Source organism: Megalopta genalis, chromosome 1 (assembly GCF_051020955.1).
Source record: "Megalopta genalis isolate 19385.01 chromosome 1, iyMegGena1_principal, whole genome shotgun sequence".
Classification (NCBI taxonomy): domain Eukaryota; kingdom Metazoa; phylum Arthropoda; class Insecta; order Hymenoptera; family Halictidae; genus Megalopta; species Megalopta genalis.
The window spans coordinates 18,701,414-18,718,316 of record NC_135013.1 but is presented as its reverse complement, the minus strand read 5'-3'; the positions used below and the strand labels follow the sequence as shown (position 1 = coordinate 18,718,316).

At 38.0% G+C, this 16,903-nt stretch overlaps 1 protein-coding gene across 3 annotated transcripts in view; it reads right to left on the bottom strand.

Annotated features, from left to right (window-relative positions):
• Positions 1-226: 226 nt before the first annotated feature.
• LOC117219082 (WD repeat-containing protein 47) overlaps positions 227-16,903 on the bottom strand; it is a 186,841-nt gene continuing 170,164 nt past the window's right edge. For 2 of the 3 annotated variants that reach the window (XM_076522912.1, XM_076522927.1), the window contains exons 8-11: positions 13,209-13,378; positions 10,091-10,398; positions 6,332-6,572; positions 227-4,518 (exon numbers count right to left, since the gene is read on the bottom strand). In XM_076522912.1, the coding sequence (XP_076379027.1) occupies positions 4,373-4,518; positions 6,332-6,572; positions 10,091-10,398; positions 13,209-13,378 (865 nt within the window). In that variant the 3' untranslated portion in view covers positions 227-4,372. The remainder of the gene's footprint in view (positions 4,519-6,331; positions 6,573-10,090; positions 10,399-13,208; positions 13,379-16,903) is intronic. The other variant, XM_076522918.1, reaches the window with a different exon arrangement.

Sequence of the window (16,903 nt, the reverse complement as noted above, 5' to 3'; positions counted from 1 at the left end):
GAATATTCTGCTTGAAGTTGACAGAAGAATTCGGAAGGTATTTTTATAGAAATAAAGATTAAAATAATATTAGAAAAATAAGTGAAGATATTTCTTCCCAGAGTAAGATTAACTTTTGCAACTATCATGAGCTAACAGCAAGCCAAATTAAAAGAAACCTAATTCAGAAACAGCATAAAGAGGATGTCACGGAAAGCATATCGGATGATGTCAATAATCCACGGCATTTATTAACGTAAATTTTATTGTTTAAATTAGACGTGACAGTATTATGTCGTATCTACAGGAAAAGTACAAAGTTATAAGTTATGCTATATATATGTATATCATATATATATATTATATTATATTATATATATTATATTATAATATATTATATTATAATATATTATATTATATATATTATATTATAATATATATATTATAACACGATAATAATCGTACGAGATAGCGAAGAGGTTCCTTACTTCAGCGTTCGATTACGAGTTCGATGGGATGAATTTTCTGGGACGAACAGGATTAATTGGTAGCTTTGAAACGGGGTTGCACGAGGATCCAGTGGGTAACAGTTGGGTGTAGGCGTTTCGTGGTGGATGATGGTGGTTAAGGGTGTCGGAGACGTAACATAGAAAAATAAATGTGAATCGCCGAAAGCAGCCACGATAGAAGGCACGACAAATTGCTACACGGAAGCAGATGCCCGCTCGCAGCATCCTTCTCACGACAGGCTCGTCGTTTTCGCATCGTTTACTCCGTTCTCGCTTTCCAACTTGGAACGCGTCGCACGGCGCGGCGTCGGATGAAAAAGAAACACACGACCGATTGTAAGGCAGCATTGTGCACACAGCTCGTCGATCCTGATTGTGCAAAGGAACGAAATTATTTTCGTGATACGTGAAGCAGAATAATTTCGTTCTTTCATCGTGAAAGTAGCGTGAAAGACGAATCTCGCCCGGGCAACTCGCGGCGAAGAGGGACGCTCGCGACCGAGAAAACAGCATCTTTCGAGCCGCATTTCGCAATTTCCGGTCCCTCTTCCTCGCTCGTCTGAAGCGCGATTCGCTTGGTGAACGCTTGGCGCGAGGAGAACGAGCGTACAACGGTCGAACGAGGCTCGATCGCGGCCCGTCCGCTTGAAAATCGAAAGAAAATCGAGGAAAGACACGGTCCATTTAGCCGGAAATCGGCGAGTATTTTTGAAAACGTGTATATGTACAAAAACAGGTGATTTTTATACCTCTCCGGCGGCTTCGCGGCCACACTCCGAACTTTGGCGATTGCGACAAGCAACAACTTAACATCTAGACTCCTTAATTTTTTCTTTCGAGGGACCAAACGCGGCGTGAATGCGACCATAATCGATTTTGAACTTTGCTCTTGAGTATATATAAGTGTATGTAATGATTTCAACGAAGAATTTTCTTGTGAATTTCCAACTTCAGCAATAGTGATTCATTTGTTTCGCATATCAGAGTCGAACAATTTTCGTTAAACAGTACTTTAACTCGATTAAAAGATAAAGTAATGTTTAACGAAAATTGTTCAACATTCAAAATAAGAGAATTATGTTATGTTTTTCTATGCACGTGTACGTAACATATCTTGCAGCGATTGTCTCGTAGAAAAGAAAACTGAAACTATGTGATTTATTAAATTCATCGAGAAGGAAAATAAGCATGTAAATTTGGAAAAATGATAACTAATCAATTCGTTGAACGAGATCGAGAAATGTTGCATCTCTGATCGGGTTCTCACCGCATTGTCACCTCAAAACACTTACTCCGCTATAAGAACGCAACGTTTCGGTCGCTTCTTCGACACTCCCGAGATAATCTCGTTTTCATATCCTTATCGCATTAATCGGTAAAAAATAGTGATTAATATGAGCGTATATGTTGTCTTGATTCTTTGAATACGAGTAGATGTCTATATTTAAGTGTCTAATATACGTAATATGCGAATATTTGGCGTGACTTCGGGAATCGATGAGAATAGGGGTTTATCGATGGAAGGGAACGCTTTATTAAATGGATCTAAACGAAAGGGCGGAAGACCTAACATTAAGCAAGCACATACGAAACCGCCAATCTCCAAACCCTTCGATTAGAAAATACAAAAATATTTTAATATTAATAATATTCACATCTCCGCGTGCAGTTTCGCACAAAGAAAAGAAAATCCGCCATCGAATGTTTCTAAAATCAAGACGACCTTCGTGTGCATTTACTGGTTCGCATATTATTTCGGGGCCCCGCACACTCACGTGGGTAAAAAAACTGATTTTTCTGAAAATGTTTTATAATGGTTATAATTAGTTAAATGCTATTTATAATGTTATAAATAAGTGAATTCTCAAAAATTTTCATTTAAAAATCTACAAGGCATTTAATGCGAAAACTTTTCCAGCCGCTACTATATTTGTAATTTAAATTAATCTTACAACGAAACTGGAGAGATAAGTTCTGTTAAAAAATAAATATTTATAGTTCCCTATACTTCTTGGCATTTTAGGTAATTAAAGACCCCTTAACGCTAAAAGTGGCGAGCTTCCATGGTAACTCGTTTGAAATTTTCTACAAAAATTACCTACGGTGCATTAATTAAAATTTATAATGGTATGCACACGAATAAACTTAAATAATCATCTCCTACAAACGTGCGATCTCCCACGACCGTTACACGGTCTCTCCGATATGCGCGGCAATGTTTAAACAAGACCAAGGATGCCCGCGTCTATCAAAAAGAAAAATGTATGAAGAAAAAACCAAAAAACAGGCATAAACAATGTTTGTCCAATTAATCCGAGACTCTTCCGTATGCACCCTCTTAATAAAAAATCAACACGGGAGAAGGCGGAGAAAAGAAACGAAACGGATAGACAGCACTATTTATCCACATTGCGATTTTGCGATATTTGTTAAACACAGGCTTAGAATTAATTTGTGAATAACAGCAAGAACAAAATAATCAGAAGGATGCGACTACAATCCCTCTTAATGTTACGCTAACGTATGTACATCGGGGCGAACACGATCGCGAAGAAACTCGGTACAAAATTAAGGGAGACACACGTTACAAAGCGAACCTACGAGAAAGGAAAACCGTCGAACCGACGAAAAGTACGATCAGTCGATTCGAATGTCATGGGTGACATGATCGAACCAACTGTCGCCATCTTTGTCTCGCTGCAACGAGGGAAGCCTCCCGGAACAATTAGCTGCTCTAAAAAAGTTATGATACTACAATTCTTAATAAATGGAACGAGTGCTATTCGTTATAACTTATTTTTACTGCTTTACTGGAACAGTAAACGAACAATTCAAGATGGTGGTTGTTAAACGTGTTATTTCATAACATCTAACTATGACTGTATGCATGCATAAATCTTGCTCTGCATTCATCAAATTTTATAATTATTGCACGGGACAAAAATTCTGAATTAAAATTGGCTGAACTCACTCGATTGGACAGACAAATACACATCGTGTACAAAGATACACGCAAAATAACAATGCACAACAAAGAAGAGATATTTCTATGTATTTAGAAAAATTCAAAATTAACAATACGTACGAATAAACGTCACCTACACTAATTTTCATATCACATGAAATTTGTTGAGAGAACGGCACTCGTTTCCCCCATTAAGAAGCAGAGTACCAAGACTTCTAATCCTTACTTTTCAAAGCTAATTGCGCATGTAAGGAAGCTTCTCTCGCAAGTACCTCGAGATAGATAAAGTTTGCGTTTCTTGTTCAGTAAGTTCTCTTCCGCAGTCTTATGATTTCTATCAGACGATCTGTCGACGAATGCATTACGATCTACGACCGATGATCGTCTTCGCGCAGAAAATGCACTTTCTCTCGTCCCCCCCGTAGCTCTCGGACATTAACAATCGCCCGACGCTCTGCTCTTTCTCTTCCAGCGCGGTTCGTATCCTTATCGCGAGCGTCGCATCCGATCACGCTCGCGCGAGGCTCCCGAAAGTTTCAATCGGTCACGGTTGAATTAGACGCGAGCGCAGGAAAACTTTCTTCCCGGTGTCTGCGTTACGCCGATATCGCTCGCGATCGCTCGTTCTCCTCTTCGACTTCCGTTGCCACGCTTCCGAGCAACGATTTCTACCTTATCTTTCATTTTACTTTTTCTCCCGTTCGTTAAAACGACGCTTGGCTCTCGTTCTGCTGTTTCAAGGCAAAATTTAGTCCGGTATCCTTCCTTTTGCGCACGAATCGAAACGAAAGGATACAGGTAATGGTATACGTCTAGGCGAGAACAAAAGAACGAACGATCATGATCAGGTGCGCGAGATCGTTTCGAAAAGCGAACGATCGCTGCGTACGATGAACAGGTGTCTGACGTGTCTCATATCCTAGACCGGTGGCAGAGCCCACAGGGTCGCTGTCTTGTCGGCGGAGGTGCTTAGAAACGAGAACTCCGTCGGGTGCCATCGGCCTGAGATTACTTTGTCCTGGTGCTGCGCCACCACCACGCTGGGCAGAGGCATCGTTAGATCACCTGCGAACATATAGATTGTTGTCAATAGAAATTTGGAATTCTTCTAATCAATTTTACGATTTAATACAATAATTAATACTATAAGACATAGGACACTGTAATGAATTTGGGAGGATTTTAGATTCCTTGTGTTAAAGTTATTCATATTATAACGATGCTCTTGTGGACAATTACAATTACATTTAAAAGGCGTCACAAATTAGTCGCTTCTAGTGCTCGGTATGTAGTTCTAAAACAAAAGATTATTTATAAACTGTAACGCAATCTGTTTTTAACACGTTGAATGCCACAGGGGCCACCGGTGACCGGCACTTAACTTGGCAGTGACGCCATGGGGGCCACCGGTGACTGGCGCGCCCAAATTGATAGAAATATTAGGTCTACCGGAAAGTTCTGTCCGATAGTGTCACTTCAAGTTTCAATCCATATGCACATGTTGATTTGAGACATATATGACTATCTTTCTTTATCATTGCATTTACACACATCTACTCTCCTAAATAAACTGAAACAAAGATGTCTCGTGTTATTATTAAGTGAGACGCGATTGTGAAAACATGGCTACCGATAATAATGCCAGACCACATGCTGCTTTGGCGACTCGTCAGAAAATCGCAGAGCTAGGCTGAGAAATTCTGTCGCATCCACCATACTCCCCAGACCTAGCACATTCCAATTATCACTTGTTTCTCTCTTTGCAAAACTTTTTACAGGAAAACAAATTCAAAACTGAAGCCGATGTCAACCAAGCACTAGTTGAGTTCTTCGCCTCTAAAAATAAATCATTCTTTAAAAATGGCATTTTCAAGTTGCCATCACACTGGCAAGAAGTCATAAGTAACGATGGAAAGTATATTCTTCAATAAAAATATTATTAAATGTATGAAAATTGTGTTATATTTCAATTCAAAAATGGACAGAACTTTCCGGTAGACCTTATATATATAATTTAAAACAAATGTCAATATCTAAAGTTTTGTATTATTACCATCTTTCGATTCAAACTATGATCCCCGCCGCAATTAACATGTCAAACATGGTTTATACACTGTAACTTATCTATTGCAGATAATATTTCAACATTATATGTATCACATAAAAGAAAATTCATCGTGGCGCCACAGGCAATTTCTGTAAAACTGGCGTGGCATTCAACGTGTTAAGTTTGTAATATTTTTTCGATTGAACTATATTCTTCTAAATAGAATGCTGTATGTTTGATATGTGATGTGCTATAGGATGACTGTCAAGGTCGTACGATATCAGAAATTAAAAATGTACTCAGCGATTTAAATGATTTCAAAGTAAAGATAACGCCACTGTGCTATATAAAAAGAGATACAGCATTTCTTTTACAAAAATTGAAGTTCACCTTCGTATCTTGACAAATATTTAAACATGTTGTTCTTTTGTTTCTTTCTATTACATACTCACTACTTTTACGACGAATATATTTATGCTTCGATACAATGTAAAAATTGTTTTAACAAAGCGATATGTCCAAAGTTAGATAATTTAAGACCAGAACTACTGAGCAGGCCAAAATGACTTGCTCCAAATTTTTTCCATTTACACTCACTGAAATCATACAAATATTTTACTATAGGAAATTTTTTGATGAACTTTTTTGTTCGAACCACTACTATAATAGCAATCGCACAATGTTTGAGTAAAATTAATCCTATCATTGTTACAAAACAATATGTATTAGTCAATATATTATATATATTAGTCAATATATTGTCAGACTACGCAGTTCTACTGTTAAAAGTAGTAAAACGCCAGGCCTGGCATTGAAATCACTGAAGCGTACCTTGCAGATCGGTAAGAACAAGCTTATTATCGTAGCCACCGGTGAGCAGGTAATACGCGGAAGGCGAGAAACGTATGCTCCTGATGTCGGCCGCGTGCGGTTTGAAGCATTGCACGGTTCTTCCGCCTCGGATGTCGAACAGGACGCAGCTACTGTCCTCGTGACCGGACACCAGAAGACGTCCGGACGGATCGACGCAAAGCGCCGCTACGGGACTGCCAACCTGCAAAGGTATCAAATGCTGATCAGACACGAGATAATGACTCTGTTCCATATTGATACTGAAGTACGTCCGATAAAGGTTCGATCCTAAGAGGGCACTAGAGAGTGAGAAAGAGAGAGAGAGAAAGACAGTTGAAAGTCGTGGAAACTATGAAATTTGTGATGGGGTAAAATGATCGGTGCGAGTTGAAAAACGTGGGTCGAAGACTTTATCGGACGTGGAACTGAAAACGGAACTGAAACAACTGAAAATCGATGTCCTCGGTGCATGCTGGATGCGTCGTCTGTTACAGAAATCCTTTCTGCGTTGAGAACATAATGTACAGAGTGCCCTAAAATTATAGTACAAGCGGGAAATGAGGGGTTCCTGCGGTCGTTTGAAGTAACTTTTTCTTTAACGAAAATGCAATCCGCGGCTTCGTTTATCAGTTATTAACGAAAAGTAGTAACCAATGAGAAGCGAGATTAGCTAGCGCGAGGCGGCCGAGCCAATTAGAGGAACTGGGCTTCGACAGCTTATTGGCTCGCGGCAACCGAGCTCGCCTCTCATTGGTCACTGTTTTTCGTTAATAACTCGTAAACAAAGTCACGAAATGCACTTTCGCTGAGGAAAAAGTTACTTCAAATGACCTCAGGAACCCCTCATTTCTCGCTTGTACAATAATTTTGGGACATCTTGTACAATGTACCAAAACTTAATAATGAATACGTAATATCAATAACAGAAAATTTAATTTATATTTTCATTTGAATTTAATCATTCAGCTGTGTAGATCAACTTAAGAGGTACATACAATATATTTTATCGTATGTACAAATTATGTACACGTATCATACGTACATTGTATGCAGATTCCTTCAACAAGGTTTTCTAAGATTATTCTAAAATGTCTGAATATTATGAATACGTTTCACACAAAAATTTTAATTGGAACAATGAGACGAGCGTACAGTAATTTCTCCCAGAAATGTTCGGAGGTCGGAAATGAAATCGGCAGTTCTGAGAATACTAAGTCGCGATTCTTTGGGCCTCGAGGCTCGTTTTTATAGAAAACGAGCAGTCGGATGAAAAGGCAGCAGCCAGCATGCCAGTGTACATTAATACGAATACATAGTAATGCTAGAATAATAACGATGACTTACGTTTTTTATTTTCAATTTTTTGCCACGATTCGAAGGCAATTCGGAGGTCACATGACACGATTCGACGGTCACGTATCTAGTACCTACCACATACCTTGTGGTACCTTCGCGGATTTTCTTACCCGACTCACACACAAACAAACCATTTTGTGTTGTTTTTCGGGAATTCGCTTCGCGACCGTCTCCGTCGACGGTCGATAAATTACGAGACGTAATTAGCATCGACGTAGCAATAAATTACGTAAGCGTAGGACCAGTACAAGGAAATTCAGAGCAACCCGAAATTTGGCATTTTCGAGAGAAATTACTGTACTTGTTCTAGCACAAAAATGTACATTTCTTCAGGACAAGTGTAGCCTTTCTACACAGCTAAAGGGTTAAATGCGAATGTAAAGTAGAAAGAATTTTTGCAATTTGGACCAATGACGGGAAGAAAGCACTAATTGAATAAACTACTTCGCTAGATAGTACTTGAAATTTATGCTTCTAATTCCCGATGAATTGAGATAGCTATCCGAAGCAGGCCTGTCCATTTTTTATTCTCCGCTGTAATAGTTTTTTCATAGCGAAACATTACTTCACGAAAGTACGAATATACAATGTTATTTTATGAACAGACCTAGCATTAAATGGTTTGAGTGCCAAATGGTACGAACTTGCTGAAGCAAGGTAAGAGATTTTCTAAGACATTTCGACAGTATTTCATTTTAACTTCTCATGTCTTGATGATATCAAATTCAGAAGATTCAATCATTTTCGATAAAATCCTGTCGTGATTCAATCAAGCTTACGTTCGCTAAATAAGTTAGCGAACAAAATCTCTTGCGAACTTCGAAGCATCCTTCTTCAAGCAAATCAAGATATTGCAAATCGTATTTTCATTTTCATCAAAATTATACTTAAAAATCTTCTTAATGTAGTACGGCTTCTGTAATGCCATACTTTGACGAGTCGGGCTTGTGATGGAGATTTCTATGAGTAACCTGTTAATTATGAATGTTATTCCGTTCTTTTAAGTCAGAATAAAGTTCCCTTAAATTCAAATAAATTTAAGCACTAAATCAACGTTCATTCCTTTCCAGGAAATTACGAATCGAAAAAGTCTCAATCGTGATCGTGAAGAAAATTGCACCGCAAGGGAATACAAAACTTTGTATTGTTACAATTTACTGCTAATGATATCTCAATTTTGTCAACAGCTACAATCACGTACTAAAATCATTTCCAAGAACATAATCTAATAATTCCTTCTAGAATTACATCGTCAAGCCTCTTTCCGATCTATTGGGTTGGCAACTAAGTAATTGCCGATTTGTTCAATGAAATAAAAAATTTTTTTTTACTTGGAACGAAGTTTAATCTGTAATGTATTTTCCATTTTGTTCGATGACCTTTTGCCATCTCTCTGACAACTTGAAAATTCCACGCTCGCAGAAAGTCTGATCCTTTTCGGCCAAAAACTGAGTTAAGTGAGATTTTACAGCGTCGTCGTCGTTAAAAGTTTTACCACGAAGGGAGTTGTCCAGGGATCGAAATAAGCGGTAATCCGATGGCGCGAGATCAGGGCTATATGGTGGGTGCAACATCGATTCCCAACCAATATCCATCAATTTTTGCCGAGTGGACAAAGACGTGTGCGGCCTAGCATTGTCCTGCTGGAAAATGACACCTTTACGATCGACCAATTCTGGTCGCTTTTCCTTGACCGTTGCATTCAATTTGTCCAGTTGCTACCATTCACGGATAATAAAAAATAACATAATAATAATAATAATAATTTTATAATATAACATTTACGGATATCATAAAAATGGGAGTGAGAGACGTCTATAACTGAAATCGGCAATTACTTAGTTGCCATCCCAATATTATTGGAACAAGTTTTATGATAAAAACTTTCCAAATTCCAAATAAATTCGGTCTTCTTACTTTTGTGAAGCAGTCCATGCCAGTTAGTATTACTGCTTGGTAGGTTTAATGTCAAGTGCCGATCACCGGTGACCCCCGTGGCATTCAACGTGATAGGGATGTTTATGCTAATTCCAGTCGTCGTGAAATTTTGTCGGAACGAAGAAGTGGGAAAAATGTCTGTCATTGAGTAAAATAATAATAATAATAATAATAATAATTTTATAATATAACATTTGCGGATATCATAAAAATAGGAGTGAGAGACGTCTATAACTGAAATCGGCAATTACTTAGTTGCCAACCCAATAGTATGCTCATTGAGAATCTTAAGACTTTCAATTGATAAACCGTCGAAAAGTCATTTAAAAACCGAAGGATACTCCGAAGTTCACCTGCCTCGGTTTTGCAAAAATCGGTCGGTACCATCGGGCGTAAACTATTTCTAGATAGTCATGACAACTCCTACAAGATAGCTAAACTAACCCTGCTGCCAGGTACCGTAGCGGGCGTGACCATGTTGACGCAGCCCCTCGTTCTGAGGTCCCAGAATCTGACGGTCTTGTCCTGCGATCCGCTGACGAACATCGCGCCTCCCCAATTGTACAACGTGAGCACGTGGCCGCTGTGGCCGCTCAACGCCTGGAAAGGTGTGCCGGTCGCGCAATCGGTTACGTAGATCTTGCAGTCACCTGCGCCGCCGCTAATCAACAGGCTCGACTTGTTCGAGGTGTCCTCGAGGAAGCACAGGTCGCGCACCGTGCCATCGTGCATCGTCAGCTCGACTTCTTGACCTGCAAGGATCGTGACGAAAGCGTCATTTTGTGAGAAAGTTCTCGCTTTTTTTGAGAGCCGGTCTCTCGTTGCGCAACAATTACATAAACCGCGTGTTGCTGGCAAACACATGGCGTCCGGCTCGGACCTAATGACTGGTCTCCATTTTTTCTTCTTCTTTCGTGCCGGAATTTCGTATTCTACGCGAGATCGCGGAGATACGCGGCGTTATTAAATGTGATTAACGCGGTTCCAAGGAAATCCTGTTTGGCCCGGATGTTTGCCGGCAGTTTGCCGCAATACAGTAAATTCTCCCTAATTTTCTTGCAGCTTGTAAACGAAAACGGACAATTTTGGAAGAGGAGGTACAATTATTCGAGCCTTCCTCTTCCCAAATTGTTTATTTTTGTTCACAAGCTAAATGAAAATTAGGGAGAATTTTCTATATTCCAAATCTAGTATGTTCGTTTGAAAACTTATAAATTAAGGATTAAACAAGGATCGTAATTAAGACCCTTTTCACGTTTTGAAAAACAAGTCTTAAATATGTTATATCAAAAGTTAATCTGCACGAGTGAATAAGTCTCGCGCATGTTCTGAAATATTAACGTAGTACTAAAAACAATACTGTCGTTTCTAGGTGATTTTATCAAACTCAATATCTCCACACGCTTAACACATTCTCTTTTCTTTCACTCATTTCTCTGTCTACCTAAAATTATAAGTTTTAGGAAAATTGGGGAGAATTTACTGCATTTTTATGTGTCGGGTCCGGACTATCGATTTATTTCGGAAGAAAGTAGCCAACAATTCTATTAATTTTGGATTATTTTAAGTGAATAGTTTCAGAAGATTTTCAAGCGCTATGAGACTCCAAAAAGTCGGTTTCTTTTTATCGCTGATTTTGAAAGAGTCGCCTGTGTTTCTGAACGGTTTATAAAATTCATGTGTTCGCATGGTTACGTAAGTTACTGGACTGAATTTAGCGGGAAGGTAGAAATTCGTTTAGGCCTGTTTTATAACGCGAAACTTTCCCACCTGCTTGATACATCGCGCGTAAAGACTGTGCTTCATACGACCGCATTATTTGTATCCAGGAATACGGACCAACGTTTAAATGGAAGAATGAACAAAATAGCGCCATCATACAATTTTTTAACAAATAAAACTATCCAAAATTGATTTGGGCAGCTGGATTCTTGATTTAGAAATATGCAACTCTATCATGTAAACCATCTGTTTCGTTTTAATATTTCCCAAGACATTCGTCTAAATATTGTTATTTATCCTATGTATTTCGACGGCTGTTTTCACGCTTCCAATAGAAACAATGATCGATAAAATTCCATGTTTATTATTGAAACTTTGCAAGCGTGCCGAGTTTCTATTTCTTCTATGAAATAATTAACGGCAAAGAAGTTCTAAAACTATCCAAAATTGATTTGTGCAGCTGGATTCTTGATTTAGAAATATGCAACTCTATCATGTGAACCATCTGTTTCATTTTAATATTTTCCAAGACATTCGTCTAAATATTGTTATTTATCCTATGTATTTCGACGGCTGTTTTCACGCTTCCAATAGAAACAATGATCGATAAAATTCCATGTTCGTCATTGAAACTTCGCAAGCGTGCCGAGTTTCTATTTCTTCTATGAAATAATTAACGGCAAAGAAGTTCTAAAACTATCCAAAATTGATTTGGGCAGCTGGATTCTTGATTTAGAAATATGCAACTCTATCATGTGAACCATTTGTTCCATTTTAATATTTTCAAAGATATTCGTCTAAATATTGTTATTTATCCTATGTATTTCGACGGCTGTTTTCACGCTTCCAATAGAAACGATGATCGATAAAATTCCATGTTCGTCATTGAAACTTCGCAAGCGTGCCGAGTTTTTATTTCTCCTATGAAATAATTAACGGCAAAAAGATTCTAAAACTATCCAAAATTGATTTGCGCAGCTGGATTCTTGATTTAGAAATATGCAACTCTATCATGTGAACCATCTGTTTCATTTTAATATTTTCCAAGATATTCGTCTAAATATTGTTATTTATCCTATGTATTTCGACGGCTGTTTTCATGCTTCCAACAGAAACGATGATCGATAAAAAATTCCATGTTTATTATTGAAACTTCGCAAGCGTGCCGAGTTTCTATTTCTCCTATGAAATAATTAACGGCAAAAAGGTTCTAAAACTATCCAAAATTGATTTGCGCAGCTGGATTCTTGATTTAGAAATATGCAACTCTATCATGTGAACCATCTGTTTCATTTTAATATTTTCCAAGACATTCGTCTAAATATTGTTATTTATCCTATGTATTTCGACGGCTGTTTTCACGCTTCCAATAGAAACGATGATCGATAAAATTCCATGTTCGTCATTGAAACTTCGCAAGCGTGCCGAGTTTCAATTTCTTCTATGAAATAATTAACGGCAAAAAGGTTCTAAAACTATCCAAAATTGATTTGCGCAGCTGGATTCTTGATTTAGAAATATGCAACTCTATCATGTGAACCATTTGTTCCATTTTAATATTTTCAAAGATATTCGTCTAAATATTGTTATTTATCCTATGTATTTCGACGGCTGTTTTCACGCTTCCAATAGAAACAATGATGGATAAAATTCCATGTTTATTATTGAAACTTCGCAAGCGTGCCGAGTTTCTATTTCTTCTATGAAATAATTACCGGCAAAGAAGTTCTAATCGATATAGCTGCAGAAGAAATCGCGGACTGTCCGAAGAAACCATTGATTTCATTGGCCAGTGGCGCGCCTCGTTAAATCTAAAAAGATAATCGTCGGTTCTATTTACCTTCGAGGTTCGACGTGTCGGCATTGAAGCGCATCAGTTTGACAGTCTTGTCGTTGCTTCCGGTGGCCATTAATTGCCCATCCGGTGTCCACGCGAGACAGTATATCGAGCCCTTGTGATGTTTCGTTCTCTTGAAGAGAACCGTGGGCTGATAGGTCTGGTGATCCTCCCTGCAAAAAAAAGACCGCCGTGCCCATCAAGATCTCGTTAGCGGTTGCCGCCATGAGAGCGTTTTTCTTGCCGCGTTTTTCGTCGCCGCGATTCGAACGAGCTTGTGTTCCATTTCACCGCGCAAGTATCACTAAAACAACGAAACGGAATCACGCGACCGCCTCGCGATTCGAACAGCCGAGACATCGCATCGCCTCGGGCAGCTCGCGAACCGTTTCGCTTTTCCCCGGCTTTTTCGATACGACTTTCCATTTCGGTATCGCTGATATCACCGCAGAATCCGCTGAAACTCGCGGTCGTTATCGGCACTTAAATATTTATTAGCGCGCCGCTGCGATATATTTTTATGCGTCCGTCTCGAAGAGATATTGCGGATCGTTTACAAGCGCACGACGAAGCTTCATGCATATTCAGATTTTACGATGTTTTTTTTTTCTTTCGCGGGACGAATAAATTGGAAACGCTTAGGCTCCGCGAGAGACCTTATCTCGATGAAAATAAAGCAAAAGATAGCTTCTTCCTCTGAGAGACATTTATTAGATGCGATTTATGTTTTATCATGCTTGACAGGACTCGTAAATGCGTTAAATCCGTCTGTGTATTCGTGAAATATTATTAATAATACGAGAAAATAATAAGGGAATAATGACGATCGAAGGCTAAGATCTTCACACTTTCCACGACAATTATGATACGTGGAACTGACAAGTGTTTAATCTACTTTCGTTCTTTTCGCGTATATATTTTATCCTTTTCACGATAACGTCTTTGGTCGACATTTCTTTTTCCGCGGTCCAGGATTTCAGACTTATTAATTTTAGTTACAGAAATGTGTCGTGAATCGTCGAAACTAGAGTAGGTTAGCGGCATTTCCACGCATTGAAATCATTGGTGCGTATTCTTGGAGAATTAGAAAAAGTTATTATTGCAAAAAATATATATATATATATATATATATAATAATATATATTATTATTAATATATATATTACTGTTATGATTAAATTTACTGATAGCGATAGAAAATACTTTTATACCAACGAAAAAATAGCTCACTTTTGTACTGCGCTGGTTTTAAATTTCTATGAAATAATATTATGATATTCTTTATTCATTACGCAGTTTTATTCATTAAAACGTATCACTAAAAAATAATGATATTCTTTATTCATTACACAGGTTTATTCATTGAAACCTGTTTCTATTCCATATCAATGGTGAAATTAGATATATGAAGTTACACAATTATGAGAACGCCACCATACGATATGTGGTACCTAACTTTATCAATAATTATCGGGACATAAGAGAAAATTCCAGATTTATAAATAGTGATTTTTACAGAAGTTCGAATTCAACTCACGATTCTGTTTTCTTACGTATTTAGCTGGTTAAAATTCATAAGAGAAAATTCCAGATTTATAAAGAGTGATTTTTATAGAAGTTTGAATTCAACTCAATTCTGTTTTCTTACGTATTTAGCTGGTTAAAATTCTTAATTAAAAAGGAAAAGTTGATCGCAGACAGCGAGATAAGTAAAAGTACACCATAATAAAATAATTTCCTTTGAACATCCTATTGGGAACTGGATACAATTAAAGATCTCGGTGTAAAGGGCGTCCAGATTTTATAAAACATGCTCCACTTGCGTACCAAGATCTTGATTTACAATAGAGATAATTTTGTACAGTATTATATAGTATTATAGTATTATAATATTATAGTATTATAGTCTTATAGTATTATTGTATTATAGCATTATTGTATTATACAGTATTATATCCGAACATTCTGTTATCTAAGCATTGTACCATTTAGATGTGCACTATCACCTAGTGCAGAGAATTTGAATAAAATTTTTAAATAACAGAATGTTTTGGTATCAGAATATTACAAAAATAAACCTTTTGGATAAGAGAGCCTCTATTTGTACAAACACTCGCGACGAAATAATGACGCAACGCTTTGCTGCCGATCATCCCGGTGAACCCGTTCCGAACGACCATCGATTTCTGTCGAGCGCGGAGCGCATCCACGGTTCTCATGCGTCACTTTCCATCAGCCTCGTTTTCCTCGTGGTTCCCAGGTCCGCGAGCTGGCGACTCGCCTCTAATTAACGCGAAGAGGATGCCGGCGAGCGGAAGGGCCGCGACGGATCGTTTCGGCCGTGGAAACGAGGGAGAGGATCCCCCCGACACACGATTTTAAGAGAGGCGAGGAGAGCGCCGCTTTCACGCCGGCTGCTCCTATTTACGTCGATTTTAATTAGCCGCGAGTTTTCCCAGCCGAATCCTCCGGTATCATACTGTTCGCCGATTAGACCGCGGCGAACCGAACCCGAACCGAGAACAGGGCCCGGCTGCTCGCCTGCGTTCACTTTCTTCCGCGAAAACGCGCGCGTATCGCGTGCTCGAAATTATGGGCCAGTCGCGATCACGAACGAATCTTCGATTGCTTCATTAGAATCCGACGTTTCACTTTCTCCGCGTGGAAAACGACAACGCAGCGCCAGGCAGGAATCGGCGAACAATCGAGCAAAACCGCGAAAAAACCGTGTTCAAACGATTCGCTACGCCGTGTGTAATCGCTGCACAAATTGTATGCATTGTGCTTCGAGCCGCTGATCTAATTTGATTTCTCGTTACGTGAAAGGTGAGTATTATATCGCCCCGATGAAATCTTCGCCGCTCGGCGAAAAATAGGCCAGCCGTACGTGTTTCCGTTAACTTGGCATTCGTTAATTACGCCCGACTATTTCGGTTCGTACGACCAGATTAACCCGTTTCGATTAAAACAAGGTAATTATCGCGGGCAACGTAACTGCCGGCGCGCATAGAGCCGGCGTTTTATTTCATGCGATTCGTTTCAACCAAGCGTCGAATTGGATTCGTAACGCTTAGGAGTAAAGGTGCCTTATATGAAACCCACGTTTTCTTATTTTCTTTTATTATAATCGATTAATTAATACATATATATACATAATATTAAAATTATTAATAATAATTATATATATAATTATTATTAATATTTGTATATATAATAATAATAATAATAATATATACATAATATAATATAATAATAATATATATATAATTATTAATAATTTTAATATTATTTAATATTAATAATAAAATAATAATAATAATATAATAATAAAATAGTATTATTTAATATTATTATTATTAATTATTATTATCATTATATATATAATATAATTAATATATAATTTTCGATTAAAAACTCTTTTAACGAAAGTAGAGACACGTTTGGAAAAACTGAAATACGTATTTCTTTAAAATTTATTGGAAATACAGACCAAAAATTCCGCTTCCCCGTAAAATAAAACAAAAATCGAAAGTATAGAAATTCACAGATTTGAAAAATAAGTTCCTAATGAGAGATTCCGTTTGGTTCTTTCAGGAAATTAATTTTCTCTGCATTTTTTCACACGTTGGGCATATCAAATTTGTTTCTTCAGCACCGATCGATTGCAATATACAATAAATTACATAGGCGTAGGACTAG